The sequence below is a fragment of the Populus alba genome, chromosome 5 (assembly GCF_005239225.2).
Source record: "Populus alba chromosome 5, ASM523922v2, whole genome shotgun sequence".
NCBI classification, from domain to species: Eukaryota; Viridiplantae; Streptophyta; class Magnoliopsida; order Malpighiales; family Salicaceae; genus Populus; species Populus alba.
Genome location: NC_133288.1, coordinates 17,481,698 through 17,503,421, shown reverse-complemented (window position 1 = coordinate 17,503,421; position 21,724 = coordinate 17,481,698). Strand labels below are relative to the sequence as shown.

The window sequence follows — 21,724 nt, the reverse complement described above, 5'->3', positions numbered from 1 at the left end:
AAACCAAATCTATGTACAGACACCCTAGAACCATTTTCTCTTCCTGCCCTAATGGATGCCTTGTTTTCAGAGACAACATTAATCAGCGCCATGTGAGAGGATGAGAAAGAGTTCTTCAAGAGGAAGGAACGTCCGAATCAACTATTCACACCACCATACATGAATATTACACAAAGCTTTTTTCACAAAACCTTTTCAAGGCATTTCCTCCATGCTCTCCATGAGCCTTGTCTCGGGGGAATGCATTTGAGTGATTCTTTTTATGCGACCTCAGATAAAAAATATTTTATCAGGGATAATATCAAATTAATTGTAATGAATAATATTTTAACCAAAAATATTCATTAAGTAATTGCATCCATTCAACCCATTACTTTTAAACTGCCGATCGTTCTCAACAATATTGGTATTTTATTATATTCATCACTTTCACATTTTCTCAAATAATTAAAGGGTCTTTCAATCTGAAAAGTACACTAACTTCTTACTGCTTTGTGCTAAATAATAATATAAAAGGCAACAATCTTTTGAACTTGAATTTTATGAAATGCAACCAATGATGAAGACAAGAGATGGCAAAAGGGCTAGCTGCGTTTAGTATGCCTAATCAAGCTCTCACTGGTTCGAGTTCTCACAGATTTAAATAAATATAAGGTGCTCAGGTTAGCAAATTGCCAGCTCTGTAGTCCTGCTGTGGGCACAGACTTTTTCTACGTACAACAATTTTCTACTTAAAGTTTATATTAATAGCAAGTCGAGCTTGACCTTAAGCCACTGAACCATGTCTGTTCATCAAAATTAGCTGGATTAGATAGCCAGTTTGACTCTTGATCCTCCATGGGTATGATGAAGACACGATACCTAGCTAGCTAGGAGTACTCTCTCTGCCTGGCTCCTCAGATATTCCATATATGTAATTAAACAATTTTTTTCATTGCTTATTAATTTATTTTTTATATATTCTCACCGAGGTGCAGGTCATGGAGGTCCAAACGAACTTGGGATGTTGAGGGAGTGCTGGCAAGCATTCCACAGTCACCACTGATGTCCATTTGTGACCATGCTCGATCTCTACTGCGATAAAACATTTGCTTTCAAACTACGGCTAGCTAGCTCTACTGATACTAACACGAACACATCAGCTTTTTTCTTTTCTTTTTTTTTTTTTCCGTTTTCTATTAGTAGGGATTTGATTGAGAGGGTGGCACAGATATATCATACGGTGATGATGTCTTCTCCACCACAAATATAAAAGACAGAAATGATATGATCCAGCTTTGAGGATACGTATGGCACTGTGTCATATGCATGCTACGTGGCTAAAAGAAGAATCACTGAATCATGTTATGATTGATTGTATCTGGAAACATGCCAGTTATGCAAATCCGACCATGTTTTTTCTTACAATTTTCACGACTTACAATTACTAAAAGGTACATCAATGGATTAGGTAGCCTCCCAGCACTAGCTCTTCAAGAACAGCAATGATTTAGATAGCTTTCTAACTTTTAGTTCTACAAGAACAGCAATGATTTAGATAGCTTCCTAACATTATCTCTACAAGTACAGCAATGATCGATGTTGATTTGGTTAATTTTCCGACATTACTTATCGATCGGGCGGTCCATATATAGTCTGTCCGATCCTATATGTGTATCCTAACATTTGGACAAATATAAGAATCAGATCTGAAGAACAACTGCTACTCAGTAAAATAAGGTGAGGACTCATACCCAAGCTCCAACAGTAATAGAGATATCCCAAAACTACTTTAGGGGTAAAAACAATCAAAAAAACCATTTTAGCTACCTAGCTCGCATCCATGCATAACCAACAAAATATTTGTATGTACTATCAAAATATAACACATATGATGTACAACTAGTATGAAGTTGACAATATATTAGATTAGTACTATATTAGTAATGTACTATCAAAATATTGTCCTGCGTTACGTTACAGGTCGAATTAGATTTTTTTTAAAATACAAAAAAAAAAAAAAAACATTCAGGGCATTTATTTAATATTTTTTTAGTAAAAAAAATTTAAATTGTGTGCAGGTTAACTCGATATGACATGCTCAATTTAATGAGTTCAAAAACAACTTAGATAACTGGTGAAACATAGAGAAAATAACAAAGATAAAAAATCAAAACTAAAAGAACTGAATCTGAAACACCAACAAGGACTAAAGTTGATTTTCTAGGTAAGAGAGATAAATGGAGGGGGGAAGGAAGGGTCATTGATGACAAACCAACCATCTTTAAATACCACGTGCCATCAATAAAGAAAGAGAATATAAAAGATAACCAAATAAGATGGTAGAAGCTCAATTAGTACCACAGGAAGACACTGCACACGCTGTCTAAAATGCATCACATCTCCCATGAGCTAACGCATGCTAGACACGCATCAACAACTTTTTTCATTTAAAAATTATTAATCAAATTATAAATTGTATTAGTATCTTCAACCAAACCAACAATTATATATATAAAAAAACCAAATAAAAAGACATGAATACCCCTATTTCAATGGCTTAGTTTTTGTTCCTAAGGTCATATCCATAATCTTACCATATTATAAAAAAAGAAAAACACAATATATTGAAGATACAATAATGTTATTTTTTTTACTATAATCTAGGAGTATTTTGGTTCTTTTACTGTTATAAATATATTGAATAAACAAGAATGCATACTCCAAACAAATATATAATGAATAATGCACCATATAAAAAGACAAAGATACCCCTAGTTAAAAAACAAACAATTTTTTTTATAAATGATAAAAAAAGATTATTGCATTACATTGGGTGAATAAAAAAAAAAATATAAAAGGAGCTACAATGTTTTTACAGTCTGATTTAATTGTTTTTGTCTTTTTTTTGTTTCACTTTGCCTTTGGCTACCTTTGCAACTAATTATGGAAAGAAATGATAGGATGTCATTGTTTACGTTTTTTGAAGAAAAAAGAAATCTGACAGTTAGAATATAGAAAAGAGAGGTATGCATACGCATCACCTCACCTGAAAGAAACCGTGAAAGAGCAACAGAATGCTTCTGTTTTGGATTGCCGGTGGCATTACGTGGCTATTAAAGCGTTGACCTTAAGCAAAAATGTCGCCGTCCCACGTACCTCACCCCAAAGGCTTCTTAATTATTTTAAGTAAAAAAAAAAAACAAATTAAAGCAATTAAGAAGAGAGTTGATAATCGAGATGGCGGGAAATCTTACTATAAATAACCCCCCATGCAACCCTTCCATTTGCAATCACAATAAAAGCAATCTCTCCCTCTCCTCCTCTGACCTTTTGTTCGGTTCGTTGCTTCCTTTACTTCCATGGCAATTCCAGTGATTGACTTCTCTAAGGTCAATGGCACAGGCGAAGAGAGGGCCAAGACAATGGCTCAGATTGCCAATGGATGCGAGGAGTGGGGTTTCTTCCAGGTAATTTTATTTTTTATGTAGTTTCAGGCCAATGTTTCTTTGTTGAATGATCATGACACATAAAATTGGGTCTTAGAAAAGAATGGTGGATAATATTGGATTTCCTTGATCATTCAAGCCATTGCCCTCAAAAAGAATTTCCTGGTGTTGCATTGCCTGCCAAGAGCTTATAGTACTGTAAGAGAATTTCTCTAAATTAATGTGCATTGTTTATGACTTGTTACAGTTGATGAACCATGGAATCCCAGAGGAGCTCCTAGAGAGGGTGAAGAAGGTTTGCTCAGAATACTTTAAGCTGGAAAGAGAGGAAACTTTCAAGAACTCAACAGTAGCAAAGACTTTGAATGACTTAGCTGGGAAGAAGAGCGGTGAGAAATTGGAGAATGTGGACTGGGAAGATGTCATCACTCTCCTAGATAACAACGAGTGGCCATCTGAAACCCCCGGATTCAAGTAAGTATAAGCACTTCCAATTTCCCTGCATGATTTCTTTCTCTCCTCTGAAACTCGTATAAACAAAAGGTGACTCGATAGAAGAACCAGACTCGGCACTGACAAATATAACTCAACTTTCATCATCCCTGAAAATTATCAATGGTATAACTAATAAAAGAAAAACAGGCGGTATATGTAACTTTCTGGCATTAATGACAGGGAAACCATGGCTGAATACCGTGCTGAGCTGAAGAAATTGGCCGAGAAGGTCATGGAAGTGATGGATGAGAACTTGGACTTACCAAAAGGATACATCAAGAAGGCATTCAATGATGGAGAAGGAGACGGTGCCTTCTTTGGTACCAAGGTTAGCCACTACCCACCATGTCCTCATCCTGAGCTAGTCAATGGCCTCCGAGCCCACACCGATGCTGGGGGTGTCATCTTACTCTTCCAAGATGATGAGGTAGGCGGCCTTCAAATTCTCAAAGATGGGCAATGGATTGATGTCCAGCCAATGAAGAACACTATTGTCATCAATACCGGTGATCAGATTGAGGTCCTTAGCAATGGCCGATATAAGAGTACGTGGCACCGTGTTTTGGCCAGCCCGGACGGGAACAGAAGGTCGATTGCTTCTTTCTATAATCCATCGCTTAAGGCCACTGTAGCTCCTGCACCAGCATTGATGGAGAAAGACAGCGAAAAGATCAATCAAACTTACCCCAAGTTTCTGTTTGGTGATTACATGTCTGTTTATGCTGAGCAGAAGTTCCTTCCGAAAGAGCCCAGGTTCCAAGCTGCAACGGCCATGTAAAAAGGTGCAGCAGCTTCACATTAAGAAGATGAAACCTTTTCTTTTTCTAGTATATGGTTTTAGTGACAGCTAATTTGCCTCATGGCAGAAGGCTTCTTTCTCCACCATACATATGAAGAGAAACGAAAGCTTGTTATATCCGTGTGTTTTCTTTAGATTGTTCATGTCCTTTCCTTGTTATGCAATTATGAGGTGTTCACACTACATTTGCTAAAGTTTGCTTTGTACAATTAATAGTATCCTATATAAACGGTACTGTGAAAGCTCTATATCTTCAAGAAACTACTTTTTTTTTTTTCCTTTCCTTTTTACCAGACTGTAATACACTTACAGGATTTCATGAGAAAACTGGTGGATGGGGAACAAAGAGAAATAATTGAGGGAAGCCTCTCTCTAGGAGATTGCAGAAACAAAAACAAAGCGCTGGTTTGTTTAAATGGTTGTTATATAAAAGAGAAAAGAGAGCGCCCAGTGTTGCAAACAACTGTAATGGTCACATCTGATCCTTTCATCCACTCGTATGTGTGCACAGAGCAGAAATTTGATGAACATGAGTTTTATGGAGCGACCACGAATTGAAAATCTGAGGGTTGTTGTGCCCAAAATTAAAGCACAAGGGTTAGAATGGCCAGCATCTAAGCCTTAAGGGACCATATAAGTAATTAACCCTGTGTTTGATACATTGATCAAGATCATTAATGGTGCTTTTAAGATTTTTCTAAATTTATTTATCTCACAAATAGAGAGCGGTGCGGCATCCAGATTCAAGGAGTACCTAGATAATACACAGGCTTTCGATTCCACGCCAGTATAATATCCACTCTGCCCTTGCGCTTTTTTAGTTATTTTATATTTTGTACTCCTTCCTCTATCCTAGGAATTCCAACGTATTACTAAACAAGTAGAGCACATCATATAATCAACAGAGTATGAGCAAACAGGCATCGAGAATGTAGGTCCAGCCAAAGCTGAAAGGCTATGTTTCTATTGCCAATATTCATTCATAGTATATACTTGCATTATCGACAAGAACAAGAAGAAGAAAATGGCAAACCCTATCCTCATGTGGGAGCCAACGTTGGTAATGACTAATGAATAGTATTTACTCACTGTATGTTCGAGTTTCTTTAGTAATCCTAATTTACAATCTGTATAGAAATTTACACAAACCTCGATCCTGGGTTGAAAATGGAGTAGGTTTCTCTTCAGTTTCTGAGCTTCAAAGGGCCTTCTGATCTAGTCTCTCATTCCAGTTTAGGCAGCGGATCAAGCTGTGAAACCAATCGCCTGTTTGATCAGATTTGTTGACTGTTGGAAGCGGGTGCTGGCTCATAGATATCTGGACCGAATCCCCTCTTGAGAGTTGCTGCCTCCTCTTCCCATCAAAAGAGACCCATGCATTACTTCGAGCATCCTCTGGAATCTGTTTGATCAGCAATTATAAAACCTCAAGCTGAAGAATATAACACAAAGAAATATGATTGCAGAATCTGAGAGCCTTTAGTTTACCTTCAATTCAAGTCTTGCAGAATCTGGAAGGATGACTGGCCTAAATGACAGAGAATGCGGGCAGATAGGGGTAAACAACATGCAAGGAACATTTGGATGCACCTGATCCAGTATACACATCAATACACAGATGATTACATTAATTGGAATTGGCCAGAAATAGCAATAACCACAGGGAATATATTAGGACCATGTTTGCATTAGAGGTTTCGAGAGGAAAGGAAGGGAAATGAGCCCTCGATCTTGTTTGTCAATCCTTTTGCGAGGGGAAAAGGGATTGATAGAGATGGTTTTCCATTAACATAGCTTTATAGATAAAGAAATGGGTGGAAGAAGAAGAAGGCACAAAATCCAACTTCAAGGAACAAACTTAAGTCAGATTTCTCAAAATATATTCACTCGAGCAATTCTTAAAGAGTACATGGACAAATTTGTACAACTTTCACGCATCCTAATGAAACAAGGCTCCCCCAAAAAAGTTCAGATTTAGGCATGAAAACTCAAAATAATGTAAGAATTCACATCTAAGAGTTGATAACTATCTGGATGGTAAACATCACAAATTGCAAGTGACACTCAAAAGGACAGTTTACCATGGAACCTCCTGCGGCTGTGGAATAAGCAGTGCTTCCTGTAGGTGTGGCCACTATGACTCCATCACCTTGCACCTAGAAGAAAAGGTATTCATAAAAATAAGCACGGAAATATCATTGAAGATGTGAAAATTTCTTGTATGCTATGTATGCGCTTAAACATGCAAAATGAGCATAAATTTTCATTGCTGCAAAAAAACCTAACATACAACTTAAATTTGTTCTAAGCAGAGGAGCCAACATAAGTCTTGCTCCTTGTGAAATAATTGAGGGCAGAATAAAAGAATGTGAATTTGTGTCATCTGAGACATGACATTGGCAAACTCACCTTGGTTATAAAAGGTATTCATAAAAATAAGTACGGAAATATCATTGAAGATGTGAAAATCTCTTGTATGCTATGTGTATGTGTAACCATGCAGAATGTGGAGTAAATGTGCATTGCTGTTAAAACACCAAAGTAAAACTTAAATTTGTTCTAAGCTGCGGAGCCAATATAAGTCTTGCCCCTTGTGAAATAATTGAGGGCAGTATGCAAGAATGTGAATTTGTGTCTTCTGAGACATGATATAGCCAAACTCACCTTGGTTATAAGTCGGTCATGTTCATAGCATTCAATCTTAGAAAGATATGGATTAGAACCCCGATCAACCACCACCTCATTTAAGACATCAAAAACTTTCCCGGGCACTGTTTTACCATTGCGAAAGATTTCGCACCGGAGGCGCATTCTAAGAGTAATATAAACACCGTCCAAGGTCTTATTCCCATGAATAACCTGTCTCAAGTCCTGCCTGTAGTCTTCAAACTATATCAAAAAGAAAGAACAAAAGGCAGCAGTCAAGTATGAGAGCATAAAAACACCATTAACAAAACATGAGGTATCAAACTTACATAATGAGTAGTCAGAAATCCAAGAGATCCAAGGTTGAAGGACACAACAGGTGGAACCGCCCCTCGAAATAAATTTGATGCATGGAGTATAACCCCATCTCCCCCCAAGCATGCCACAAAATCAACCCTCTCATGAAGATCACTGAATCAAGAGATGCACATACTACCAGTGAGGCATTTGGAATATAAAATTATACATCAATGTCTTTGCTTGTTTGGATCCCAATTCCCAACTTCCAGTACCTGGTATCTTGACTATAAAAGGTCTGAACAAATCCAAACCCTGGAATTCTAGCAAATATGTCATGAACATCAGGTTCAACAAGAACATTCATTTTCTCTTGGTGATACAAGAAGGAGGCAACCTGACAATAGACAGAAAATTAAGTTAGGATTACTACACATGAATAAAATGATTTCAGTGGTACTCATTACTAGGAAATTCTGAAAGCATTGTCCTGAGTTAATCCCTGCTTCCATTTTTCCATTATCATTACTCAGCACCTGTATGGCCCTGTAGGACCCGCAACCTGTTTCCCCTATGGGTACCCTCTACATTCATGTTCAACCAACCATAAGACATGATGGATATCAATTTCTGTCAACATTTCCCAAGCACTGAGTGATGAACTCAATGGACAAAGTTTGTCTTAAGGAAATTGCAAGACAAAGTAATCAAAGGTGAGGGCGACAAAGTGTTATTCCAAGTAAAAAGGCTTCATTTGTGTTCTTATGTTCTCGTAATTCTGGGGAATGTAATATTTAAGGCTTTGTTTGAAAGAAATTTGACGCTAGACTTCACACTTCGAATTGAGTGAATGAGAATGCAATTGCATATGTTGATTTTCTCTATGCTGCAATGGAAAATTTTCAAATTGAGAATGAGAAATGGGAAAACCCCAATTTGAACTTTATTGGATAAAAATTCAAGTAGAACCTTGATCTATTTTTAATGACTATGCAGATGCTTTGATCCTTGGAAATTTGGAACAGTGCCTACACAATTATGGTTTCATAATTCACTTATATCAAGAAGATAATTTTCCAGGAATTTAGCATCAATTGAGGATATTTTTACATGGTACCTCTTTTGCTTCTTCCATGAGTTCTTTCCCCAACTTCTTCAGCAACAATACTGTCTTTGGCGTAGTTTTCCACATAAGCATCTGTTGCTGGGTGCTAGGATGAGTGAAGGCCAAGGAAGATTCTGTTACTTGCTCTCTGGTACAAGAGAATCCATCTGTCCGCACTAGAAACATCTCTGCTTTCCTTCTTGACTGCACCCTCACAACACCAGTTGCAGAAGCACACATGTTTCCTTCAATCGTGCACATGTCATCATCACTGGAGGCTGAGGAAACAACACCATTGTTTTTATTATCATCCTTAATTGATGTACGTGCAAGATGCTCATTCATGCCCGAAACAGCAGAAGTATTACTACTGCCATTCAGATGCTTGTCACTGTCAGCAGGTGAGCTCTGAGGCTTTGGAGGTGCATTTTTACCTCTTCCTAATCCATAGGATCTTTTTGCCTCCACGAACCCTAACTCAGGATCAATACCATCAACTTTCGGGACTGTCGCAACACCTGTCGTTCTAGAAACAAGCATCTTTTCAAACCCTTTCAACTGATACTTAGAGTATGTTGGAGGTGTGATTTTTTTAGTTCGGAAAAATCGGGACATCTCTGCTTTGGAAAAGAAATCGCCAGGAGGGACCTGAGCCTTCAGAGGGTCAGATTCCATGGAGATGTTTGCTGAGAATCTTACCCCATTATCTACCATTTCTAATGGAATAGAACCCTGAATAGAAGCATGGTCATTGTATGCCCCATTAATGCTCTGACCATTTTCATCCTTTGGAGAGACAACTTCATTAGACGCTCCATTTGAACCATGATCTTTATCCAAAGCCTCTGGCAGAGATCCATTTTCCTGTCCTGAGAGGGACCCTCCTCTAATGATGATGGAAGGTCCCTGCCTACTTCCCACATCTCTTTGAGTGGTAATCTGAGATGCACTGCGAGTCATATACTGCCTCCATCTGGAGACCATAGCAGAGGTTCTCCATACTCCTTCCTTGCTGTGGAGATAGATGGGCTTTTTGCTGAAATCTGAAACCAAAGAAGCAAACTTTTCAACCTGCTCCATTGAAGGTGCTGTCCTAACTTCAACAGGAATTTTAATCAATTCAACCTTCCCAGCTGCAATAGCATCAGCTACCTCTGCTTCATACAAGTTATCCTTAATAATTTCTGCCCTAAGATCTACAATGGTCTTGAATCCTCTCTCCAGTAACCACTTTAGACCTTCCTCTGTTACCTGCCCACCCCTCCAAAATGCAGCCTCAGAATTTTTGGACATTAGATCCTCTTTAGAAGTGGATAAATAAACTGCATTCCAATTTGCAAACAGCATATGACAAGGAAAATCATCAAGCCGGGGAAAACCAGAATCATAACATACATTCTTCAACCTCTGCAGTTTCCTCCATACATCCAGGCTTCGATCATAGTCAGGTGTCAAATAGTTTTCAAGAGCAACATGCAAGCTCTCACAGCACCTTTTCATCTCACTCCTGAAAATGGCTAGAGGTGGAAGTTTATCCTCCATTGCACTTGCTTCTGCACCCCGAAAGGAACTCATGATGGAAGATCTTCCAGAAAGAACATCTTCTCTTCCTTTATTCAAAAGCGAAATGATGCAGCCAAGCACAGATACTATTTTGTCTTCCAACAATGGCTTTTCCTCTGGCGTAAAATCATAAGAAATTTTACACTCTCCAGTCAATGGATTGCACAATGTATCCATCAAAGCAGCATGAAGCTGTTCAGCTGCTCTAAATATTCTACAATAAGCCTCGACTTCAGCAATGTCCCCGGGAACTGGACCAATCCAGGGCAGTTGTGATGGATCATGAGACTGACCGATCTTCTAATCAAATATATATCCATGTCAGTCTATCATATGGATGTCTTTCCTAAATCATTAAGTGCCCGTATGGGAATCACTAGCTTTTGGCTTTTGTTTACATTCCATGGCTTTTTATTCAAAGGCAAAATTCCAAAGTGTTTGGTAATACTTAAAAGCTAATATCACAACCCCTTCCACACATGACTTTACAGTCATTTTCAGAAGCTACAATTTGTAGCTTTTGAGAAGCCACAGCCACAACTAAAAGTCACGGCATTCCCAAACAGACACCATCTTTTATATCAACCATACATATTAGATAGAAAATAAGTAAGAACCAAAACACACAAAGTGGAAATAATACAACATACCTAGAAAATGAGAAAAATTATTCTTGTTGATGCAGATAAATTGATAAAAAGGGAAATAGCAACATCAGGTAGTATGTGAAAGTAACATGTAAGTGGATAACCATGAGCACTAAGAAAACAAGATTGTGAGAGTAAGAACAGCTGAAAAAGGGAGCAGAATGTTAGTGGCCACTTCCTTTATTCAATCCCACAATTAAGTTTTCAAACTCAGTTTCTCTAATTTGACAGCTTCTGATGATGGGCCTTGCCCTAGCTCAAAGGATACACCTCTTCTGATGAAAAAATGGAAATGTTACCTTGTCAATTTACATCAATGTCATTTTGATGTGTGCTTTCAACCCTAAAAGATCCGTATAAACCCATTATCATTATCCAAGCATTATTTCGCCTTATTAGGTTATCTTTTAAGTTCAAGTGTACACTAAACCTTTCAGTGGTACGGAGTCAAATGCTAGAAAACGCATTTATTATGAATAAACCGATACAATAGCTTCCATAGTTTTATGGGATGTAATGTGTTCGCCAAAACGTCTAATTTTGACTAATCATACAGGTTTGCTATTCATGTCTATAACTATATTTAAAGCCCAGATTGGTTGTTGGAAAGAAGGAAAAACAGATAATTATGCCAAGAAGCTCTTCTTTAGTTTTTTCCTAGCAAATCTCTGTCTCTCTCTCACTTTCAAAGACAAAATAACTTAACAACATTGTTGTTTCAATCACAATTATCTACTTAAGAGTAAAATTAACTAGTTACAGAACCAAGCTCATTGAAATTTTGAATTCAACAAGCATAGTTCTCACTACTCAGCGGGTTTTAAATTAATTGCAATTGAGAAATTACATGAAGTGCCAATCAAAAATTGAAGTTCGGTCATAATACTCAGTAAAAAAACCCATTAGCTGATCCAAGAGTTTCAATACGGGCAACATCAAATATTCACGAGTAAGAGTTTCCAAGTCACAGATATCATGCCAATCTTGCCCACATGAGAAAAAAAAGGTACCCGTTACTCTCTGATGCATTTAATCGAAAAAGATAGATAAAAGAATACGAAGAGATCAGAAAGAAATCATAAAGTGAGAAGGAGAATGACCTTAGAGTCCAAACCCAAGTTCACAGAGAAAGACTTGGATAACTCCGCACTGACGACAAACTTAAGCTTTCTCTTTAACCTCTCCTTTCTTTGCAAATCAAACCCACAACCCACCAGTTTACTGTCTCTGTTATGAAGCTTGAACGAGCATGGACATGACGTCAATATTCCGGTGACCGGAGATAACCTATTCATGATGATAGACACGTGGAAGAGACATAGCACCATGTGTGAATGAATTTTAGTTTTGGTGTTTTGCTGTTTGGTTTATTTTTTAATTTTTTAGGATAATAAAATAGTGTTTAAGAATTGAGAAAAGAAAAAATTGGTGTCGATGTTGTGCATATAAAATGGCGGATAGATAATCCTGAGGAGGCAACTGGTCAGGCGGGTTTGCTTCCAAGATTACTAAAAAATTCAGGGTAATAAAAATTAATTTTTTTTATATATATATATATATAAAAGCAGGTCTGAATATCTATATTAATTAAAAAAAAACACAGATAGATTCTTAAAAATTATTTGAATTTTAGAGGTGATATTATTGGTAGCCCTTACCTTTTCTAGCTTGTGGTGATGGAATTTTTTTTCTTTTTAAATAAAGCTTTTGTCGTGTTGCTTTAAAAGTTTTTTATAATGCTAATTTTGATCGTAAATTAATTTTTCAGAAACTTTCATGCAGTGAGTTAATGGATTTTAATAGTAAATCTTCTAAACTGAATGATTGAAATTATTTTTCTTACTTTCTTGAAATCATTTTTTAGAAAATACTCAATACAATTAGCATTGCTCTTTTTCAGTGTCAATTCCTCAAATTGATTGTGATTGGAGAGGAAAAATGCAAATATTATTGTTATAAATGGTAATAGTTCGGGGAAGGAAATGTTTTTCATTGATGGGTATAAGCATTTCGAAGACAAATTTTGATCCTTCAACAATATATATATATATATATATATATATATATATATATATATTAAAGATATAAAACATTAAGGAAGCAAAATTATTAGCAATAGTGAAACATACATTATCATTGATATAGGGTAAAAATATTGTTGCCAATCGTAGATAAAATATAATTTTATAGCTAAGAGTAAATATCGCCACCGCAAAAGAAAATACTGTTACCTCCACTTGATTAGCTTTACGGAGAATTATTGAAGGCTCATCAAGCAAGCATCTACTAGTCTCCATTTTTCTAGAAGTTAAAAAAAAAAAAAAAAGGAATAAAATCTCAATATTTAAATATAAAGTCTTAAATAAATTCAAAATTAGAGATTGGTTACGAGCTTTGCTCTACAAAACGAAGATATGCTGATTGTTCAATATCAATGCAAAGGCAGGATTGGATGCCCATTATTTTATCGAAGACAGTCTCGTGAATCTTTCAGGGAAACCAAACACATATCAGTTAACAAAATAAACTGCCAAATGTTGCAAGTACTATTTCACTAGTTTGCAGATTAAACAAAAAATCATTCACTAATTTTGCATCCATTAGAAGAAAAAAAGAATAAAAAAATCTCTCGTACAAGTTACAACTCAATTTTCAACCCATGAATATTCTAAAATCTAGTCTTTTTAATATCAAAATTAATACAATTGATTTTGAAATTTAAGACTAAAAAATAAATATATAAACCAAACGTTAAAAAATATGCAAAAAAAAGAAAAGGCTAATTAAGATCAATGACTTGTAAGAGTCTATTTAACCTGACCAGCGATTAATTAAGCGTCTGAATTAGTGAAAGATTTCAGTCGACCTTTTCTTTCATCCAAATCTCAGTCTCTAATTGACAAAATCGAATAGTATGGAACGATATATATATAGATTTGTTTGTCAGCCACTCTTTGGTGGCGCTGCCCAATTTTATTGGACAAAAGTACCCTCAATTGATAGTTGTATTGACTATCTCTTCCTTTCACTTTAATGCTGTGTTCCCGAGATACCTCCTCTTACCTTTCAGTCAGACAAGGAATGCGCCTGTGCTTCAGCTCAGGTCATGCTACTTCTGGTACGAACTCTATCTATGAGCATTTGCCTCCCTGTCAAATCTTCTTCATAACCAACAACCTACATTTACAGCATCAAGCACCATCATTGCAATAGAATCCTTCCTCCATCAAATAAGGAGATACGATGTTGCAACTGTGTTTTAACAATCATGTAACTGACAAAAAAATTTAGACGATTAAAGAGCTGAAACCTGAGAGTCTGTTTGTGTTTCGCTGAAACTATCATATGGTCCTCCATTTGCTTCTTTGGGACTGGATAGCTCATCTCTTATCCCAGTCCTGAAAAGAACAGAGGAACAACACCCAATTCAAAAGAAGTGCACGAGATAAAAGGAGGGGAAAAGGACCTTTACTAGCACAAATCAAGAGGACACTTTGAATTTGAGATGAGCACGAAAATCTATCTGTTGGCTGACATTCTGACTTTTTCTTGTTCTAAAGGTTTTGTGTCCTCAATAATGACAAGCAGCCCTAATCAAGATGGCATTTTCGATTTGAGTTAACAAAGAATATTTCTATCCGCTGGCTGACATCCTCTCTTATCTTAAAGTTTCAAGGCAAACAGTCAAAATTACCAAGGGACCAGTTTGAAAAAAAAAAAAAACATATATATAATTATTTATTTGATAACAAAAATACATAATGATTGCAAACATAAACAAAAACTTGCCTACTTAACCAGTGCTTCGGTAACCCGATCACAGAGGGAGAACCCCCATGGCCTTCACCAAGCATTGAACAGTCAGATGAAAATAGCTGTTCTATTGTCAAGGATTAAACAGAAGCAGAAGTCGCATAGTATATATCTAAAAGAATAATCAGGATCTAAGGATACACTGTTATCACACCCACTCCTCCCTGGTGACTTTTGATCTTGAATCTTGTAGGAAAACCAGACACGAATTAGTTAACCAATAAATTGAATGCTAACCATGCAGTCGAAAAATAACTGGTGTTTTTACCTTGCTTGTCTGCTCCAACAAGTCCTCAATAGCAGCAGCTACATCAGGAATGTCATGAGAAGATTCTCCATTATCTTTTGCGTTGTCACCTTCAGTGGAATTCGTATTCAGGGTAGAATCACTCAAATGAACTCTAGATGAAAGCAGACTCTTCTGATCATTATCTTTAAAAATCTTTGCCTTTTTACAGATATCAATAGATTGTTGGGCCTCTTCCATGAAGCTGTTGATTAAACTACCCCCAGTTTGGGCTGATGAGTTTCTAAGGCCTTGTGGCTGAGTAATAAATTGAGATGCATTCTCTCCAGACATCATTTGAACATCTTGTGTAGGAAACTGGCTCTCAGTGCATAATCCTGCCTCTTCATCTTGAGAGGTAATTTCTTTAGGGCGAAACTGATCCACTGCAACAACTTCATTCTGCCAAAACAGTGCAGGTTGTATAGAGATATTTTGTGCAAACAAGTACCACTCTAAATTTCACAAGTTCAAGTGCAAGTGGATGGCGTGTGCATGCATACAAAGAAAAGTATCAGGAATATACCTGCCTGACACACTCGTAAATCCACTCAGATGTAATCAAGCATATGTCCCATTTACAGGCAGCTTCATACTTTGGCCCGCTGGTAAACTTGCACAATAAATGTGTGACCTTTCTAGTCAATTTCTCCACAAATTTAGCTCCAAGAACAAAGCATAAGTTTCTTAATAGCAATCTATCTTTCTCTTCATACTGTGAGATGCAAAAGCGGAATTTTTCAAAACCAGGCAAAGGAATCCGGCAGGGAAGTGGAGAATATATAATATGACTACCAATATCCAGTAGACATCCACCCTTCAATAGAAATCACATTCATTAGCAATTGTAAGAAAATGGATTAGCAGACAATGAAGCCACAACAAACAAAACGCAAATGAAAAATACAATAGAAAGAATAAGGAGCAATAGCAGCAGCAGCAAGAAGATTATTAGACAAGTAATGAGTATTCAGTTTAGGCTATTATTCTTGAGGAATGAAAATACTTCTTAAGTTGATGGTAGAAATTGTGTTTTTCATGATAGCAAATTTGTGGGAAAAGTTAAAAAAAAATTAATTATACGTACAATCCATGGACTTCTTCTTGGAAGAAAAGGTACCTAATGCATACCTAAAGATGGTGCCTAGCAAAATAAGCAAAATCAAATTGGAGTTCTCAACCTCTTCCTTTTGCGTGTATTTATTTAGGAAAGAATCCATGGACTTTTACTTGAAGAATAATTTAAAGCATCAGCTAAGAAAGGTAAGAAAAGGTTATAGAAAACACCCAAGTGCTAATTGTCTTTCTTCATATCCCAACTTCTCTCCATTTAACAAATTCACATAAAAATCTCTCCCATTTCTTGTTCCTCCCCCCAATGAGGTGTTAAAACTAAATATGAGGTGGAACATGGATGCATGTGCATGCTATTCTTAACTGGAAGTAGAATCTGAGCCTCTATAATTCAAATCCTGATCAACAAATAATCATGCCACAATGAAACATTACTCACAAAGAACATCAATGGTTACAAGTCACCCAAGTATACCTCCAAACAAGACCGGACCCAGTGACTGGACACATAAAGAGTCCGGGGATCATCAGCAGACCTAGATATCACACCATGGCATTCAATCATGAAGTGCACTTTCTGTTTTGCTTTATCTATCAATACCTCACCTCCTCCTAGATTGATCCATTGCACAATTTCAGATCTCTGGCAGGACAAAAATAAAATAATTCAGAACATCACCAGACATTTCATGCGGTAATTTAACTGCAAAAGTTGGATACAGATGTATAAGAGAATGCCAATTTCAACTGGTTACCCTATCTTCAGGAAAGATTTTTGAAAAACAAAATGTTTTCCCCTGAAATACATTTATTGACTTCATCCTTGGAACATCTTGATCACTGCAATCATTTTGCGTCCTTTTTGCACCCTTCTTTGGATCTTTTACAACAGGAAATACATTTTGTTGGGACCACCTCGCAGTCCCTTCCAAAGGGATACTCAAATTTATGTTCATTTCTGGTTTCACATCTCTGTTTTCTTTCAATAATGCTGGCATTCTAAGGCCAGAATTTGCACCACCAAGCACCTGATCAGAGTGAATGCTTGGATGAACATTGGAACTCTTAGCTTGATTACCAGCCATGCCTGTAATTGTTCCTTTGAGAGAGCTCACGGGATCTACATGATCAGGTTGAGGAGTTAGAGAACATAACAAACATGCATGACAAGAGATTTTTAACAGCTTATTTATGAGAACAAAAATTAATCTCAGCAAAACACATAAAAAATAAATAAGTAACAAAATACGTCCAGTCTGATCATGAATAGAACAAAACAAACAAAAATCAAAAGACAGTCATCACAGAGTCATTAGAAAACCTTTGGGAAGAAGTAAATCATATGCAATATGCTGACAGAGAACAGGGATCTCTTTCTTTTCACGATCACAATCTTCAAGCCAGTCAGTTCTAACAACATTAATAACACCAGAAGCTGCAAGCCCTCGTAACTCCTTCTTTTCACTACAGTACATTAAGCATGTGAGAGACCAAGAATGTAAAGAATAAGAGATTCCCCAAATTCACCATGCCAAGCAGAAAGATCAAATCAACAAAATTTGAATTAACTGAAAACATAAGCAAGTTGGCATGGGATGATAATACATGAGAACCATTGCTTAAAAGAACCTGAAACAAATAAGGATAGTGGAAGAAAGCCAAGGCACAGAATGCTTACACCTCTGTCGGAGCCCCAACAACGATGTGGGTCAATTTATCATTGAAAGTCATATACCGCGACCCCCCACCTCTCCGCACCATATTAACTAGTTTGCGTAATTCAGGAGCTTCAAAACCAACAAGTGATATTCTACACTCCGACAAGTACATATCACTATCTTCAGATTGAGAGTCATCAGCAACACAACCATCAAGGTTTGTTTCGATTGTTTCCTTTACCATAGGCTTATCACAGTCCACCACTTTTATAGAAACAGGATGATCTGAAAACATGGAAGACATGTTCTGTGAGAGTGTAGCTTCCAAGTCTGGATCTGAAGACCCAGCACACAGAGTAGCAGGCAAATTTGATTCTGAAGCCACTGAGGATGGGACAGAAAGTGTGTTCCCAACACACTTGTCTTGACTGTGGTGTGCAATCATGGGACCCCTCACTGTTTTGCTTGAAGATAGACAACCACCCTGGACAGGATACGACTCCTCATTAAGACATGCTATTCATCAAAGAAGGTAATTTCCAAGTTAGATGCAATTTTTACAATCTCTAAAAACTTGATTGAATAACATGTTATGAATCCAAGAATAAAAACAAAATTACTTAGAAATATTATTTAAATTTATAGCATCTATAATGTAAAACACTACCTTTGCAAGCAACAGACTGATCAAACCATTTCCTCGTTACAATATGAATGTGGCCCCATCTTCTGGCAACCTTGTATTTGTCACCTTCAGGAGCGTACAGGCAGTCAAGAAAAAAAATACACGAACTTGATTATGCCTTTAGAAATGTTTATCATTCAGGACTGCGAGTTCTTGTACATATATTGCTATCTATTACTATATTTCCCAAGCCTAGAAAATGTATGAGATTTTTAAATCCCCTGAAGAGCAATTGCACAACACAATCACAGATGCATGTGTGATATACAAGCTTACAACAGTCTATGATACGCAAATAAAAGAAAACACATGAGAGGCCATCTGTATGAAAACTAAAATAGACTGAAAGATTTTGTTAACAAAAAAAACACTTAAAGAAAATTGCTGTAATGCGAGATTGAGAGTTTAGAGTATAAAACAGTATCAAAATCAATGGTTTTCTTAAGAAAACAGAAAAGGATATATCAGATATCAAATGTGTACACTTCTTGGTCAGCTCAGCAGAATATTTCCCACCATTTTGTATGATGAGTTTTTCAATCTCCTTCCTTTTATCTGTAAAAATTAGCTAACAGGCATTAGAGAAATATATCTTTTCAGCAGCAACAATAAGAAAATAGCTTATATGATAACCTGCTGGAATTCTTGTAACGCATATTGTTAATCCAGAAAAAGGAAGGATCCTGTACGATTCCTGAGGAACAACACGGTGCTCATTCCAGCATTGATATAACCAATTAATAGTGACAATTGGTTTCTTCAGCACATTCAAAGCCCACTGCGAAAAGGAAAAGGAAAAAAATAAAAAATCAGAAAAGCAGTTATGTATTTATCAATGTAAATTTACATATCCTAACAATATTCTACCTGACCATCTAAACCTCTACAATAAGGATAATAAAGATTGAACAATCATAAAGTAGATTGGCAATGGCCATTAAATGATGAAGTTTCTAAGGCATGTCAAATCCTTGTGGGTGGGGCACCATGAAATCTAATGACAGGACTCGGTCACAACCTCTATCCAGTGTCAATGGAAAATGTTTAAGTTTAAACAGGATCATTAAAAAAACAATTCCTAAGACATGCTTGATGACAAGCTCCAGTGGTTCAAAAAAAAGGAGCACAATCAAGCTCAACAAAATGCATCAATCAGTTTTTGGAAGTCTTAGAAGCTAATTTCTCGCATCACGGACACTAATACACATGCATACAGAGAAAGAGCAGGGAGAAGTAGAGCAAGGCATGAAACTAATTGTAGTGTTTGTCCACAAACAAAAGAACTACAACAAAAAGAAGAACATTATGAATTAACAAGAGTCGTCAAGAGCTGGACCTTGTACTTTGCAGCAGAAACATTCTTCACTACGACAAATCTAACATCCACAGATGCTTTAGTCTGCAACACCCCACCCATTGCTGTTACCATTTGTTCTATCTTAACCTGAAACAAAATAAAAAAATATTGGAACCTATAGTATTATACATGTAATAATTGGAGAGGGAAGGACATGGAAACTGAAATTTGGACTCCCAACAAACTTCTGAATTAAAAGAGAGAGAGGCTAGAATGAGCCATTAACCCTTGAACAAAAAGAAAAGAAAAGAAAAAGGAGTGCTCATGACCAAACCCGTTTGAAAATATATATATAAATATTGTCTATAACCGTTGAACAAAAAACAAAGTTGACAATAATTCTTGTATAGTCCCCATCGATAAGCACAATACTTACCTTTTCATCCATGTCAAAGCCAGACGCGAGTACTTTGACACCATCCATTGCAAGGCAGCAAGTGAAGCCTTGTTTAGGAAGTGGTCTATGTTCTTTTGCACAAGAAAGCACACAATGAGGACCTGCTCAATATTACACAAACAAATAAAGATTGTCAATAAACAAAATTCACTTCATTAATAAGAAAGTTATTTCACACAGCCATATCCCTCCTTATTGAAACTACGCGTATCAGTACAGTAAACAAGAAAACATATCAAAAAAACTAAAAGACAATACCTAGCAAATTACAGCCCTTAGCTTTAAGATCTTCGAATTTCTCCTGAAAGGTATAAAAAGAATCAAATGAAGGTGAAATTGAATTGAAATGTGCAGGAATTGTTTAATTGATAGAACCTACATGATCGGGAGAAGAGATTATGTGGAAATCGTTGGGGCCGTGTCGCGAAGGATCGCAGCAGAGAAATACATCAGCACCGTTGAGCTTGAGACCGTCGAGAAGAGCGTCGAAGACCTCAGGCGGAACCAGGTTCCTGGAAATGAACACGTTCGCTCCCTTGAAAGGCCTCGTATTCAACATCTTCTTCTATCTCTTGCAAATGCTATGGGTAACCGCATCAGAGAGAGAGAGAGAGAGAGAGAGAGAGAGAGATTACTAGTAAGCAAAAAGTAGTGGAGAGCCTAGGGATTTTATTTGTCTTTTTGGATGGGAGAGAATTTTGAAAAGTGGGGAAATGTGAAACCACAAAGGGCTAGTAAAATGAAAGCGCGGGAAAGGATGGATCGATGGGTTATGTATTTTTATTTTTATTTTTATGTTTTAAAAATATTTTTAAAATATTTAAAAATATATATTATTTTTTATTTTAAATTATTATTTTTTATATTTTCATATAAAAAAATAATATCTTTACTGCGTTTCCGATCATTTATGTCCCTCCCATAATAACTTTAAAAGGCGTAAAAAAAAAAGCATTGTAGCTTCCCCACACCTTTCACTTATTAATATTATATTATATTATAGAATTCTTCTTTTTTTTTGTTTTTAATTTTTTTTATTTTAATAATCTTTTTTTTTTTAATTTAGTTTGTTAATGCTAATTTTTTTTTTATTTAGTAATTAGATTTTCATGATACAGATCCCGGGTTTGATAGGTTAACCTGGTTTAAAGTTAACCCGGATTTTTTTTCTTTTTAATTAATTATTTTTGTTTGGTTTTTTTTAAATTAAATTTCTTTTTATTTAATTATCAGACTTTCATGACACGTATCTTGGGCTTGACGGATTAACTTGGTTTGATGGGTTAACCAAGTTAATTCTGGGTAAACCCGTCAATTTTTTTTTTATATTTAGTTATCAAACTTTCATGACGCGAATCCCAGATTTTATGAATTAACCTGGTTTGAAGGGTTAATCCAATTAATTCAGATTTTTTCTCATTTTCTTCATTAGTTTTTTTCTTCATGTTGGTTTTTTTTCTTTGTTTTTTTCTTT

At 36.3% G+C, this 21,724-nt stretch overlaps 3 protein-coding genes across 6 annotated transcripts; 1 reads left to right on the top strand and 2 right to left on the bottom strand.

The window, feature by feature from the left end:
* Positions 1-3,259: 3,259 nt before the first annotated feature.
* On the top strand, positions 3,260-4,701 carry LOC118029287 (1-aminocyclopropane-1-carboxylate oxidase 5). Its single transcript, XM_035033144.2, has 3 exons — positions 3,260-3,449; positions 3,676-3,902; positions 4,104-4,701. The coding sequence occupies exons 1-3, from the start codon at positions 3,342-3,344 to the stop codon at positions 4,699-4,701; spliced, it is 933 nt and encodes a 310-aa protein (XP_034889035.1). The 5' UTR covers positions 3,260-3,341.
* Positions 4,702-5,652: 951 nt separating this feature from the next.
* On the bottom strand, positions 5,653-12,489 carry LOC118029286 (NAD kinase 2, chloroplastic). 2 transcript variants are annotated; one of them, XM_035033141.2, is made up of 8 exons: positions 12,081-12,489; positions 8,783-10,633; positions 7,941-8,062; positions 7,698-7,839; positions 7,387-7,611; positions 6,804-6,878; positions 6,211-6,312; positions 5,653-6,124 (listed from the first exon to the last, which is right to left on the bottom strand). In XM_035033141.2, exons 1-8 carry the CDS (start codon positions 12,306-12,308, stop codon positions 5,921-5,923), a joined length of 2,949 nt encoding a protein of 982 aa, XP_034889032.1. In that variant the 5' UTR covers positions 12,309-12,489; the 3' UTR covers positions 5,653-5,920. The 2 variants fall into 2 exon arrangements, with proteins under 2 accessions (XP_034889032.1, XP_034889033.1); XM_035033142.2 differs by having other exon boundaries at positions 8,783-10,630.
* Positions 12,490-13,143: 654 nt separating this feature from the next.
* On the bottom strand, positions 13,144-20,968 carry LOC118029285 (uncharacterized). Of its 3 annotated transcripts, none has more exons than XM_035033140.2 (17): positions 20,630-20,967; positions 20,509-20,551; positions 20,230-20,351; positions 19,833-19,940; positions 19,130-19,274; positions 18,960-19,051; positions 18,479-18,572; positions 17,832-18,327; positions 17,475-17,617; positions 16,909-17,273; positions 16,629-16,796; positions 15,606-15,896; positions 15,062-15,481; positions 14,935-14,979; positions 14,770-14,855; positions 14,291-14,378; positions 13,144-14,157 (listed from the first exon to the last, which is right to left on the bottom strand). In XM_035033140.2, the coding sequence occupies exons 1-17, from the start codon at positions 20,807-20,809 to the stop codon at positions 14,080-14,082; spliced, it is 2,964 nt and encodes a 987-aa protein (XP_034889031.1). In that variant the 5' UTR covers positions 20,810-20,967; the 3' UTR covers positions 13,144-14,079. The 3 variants fall into 3 exon arrangements, 2 of the variants coding, with proteins under 2 accessions (XP_034889031.1, XP_073265165.1); XR_004684151.2 differs by having other exon boundaries at positions 14,105-14,157; positions 14,935-14,972; positions 20,630-20,968; XM_073409064.1 differs by lacking the exons at positions 13,144-14,157; positions 14,291-14,378 and having other exon boundaries at positions 14,792-14,972; positions 20,630-20,968.
* Between the last annotated feature and the right edge of the window lie 756 nt (positions 20,969-21,724).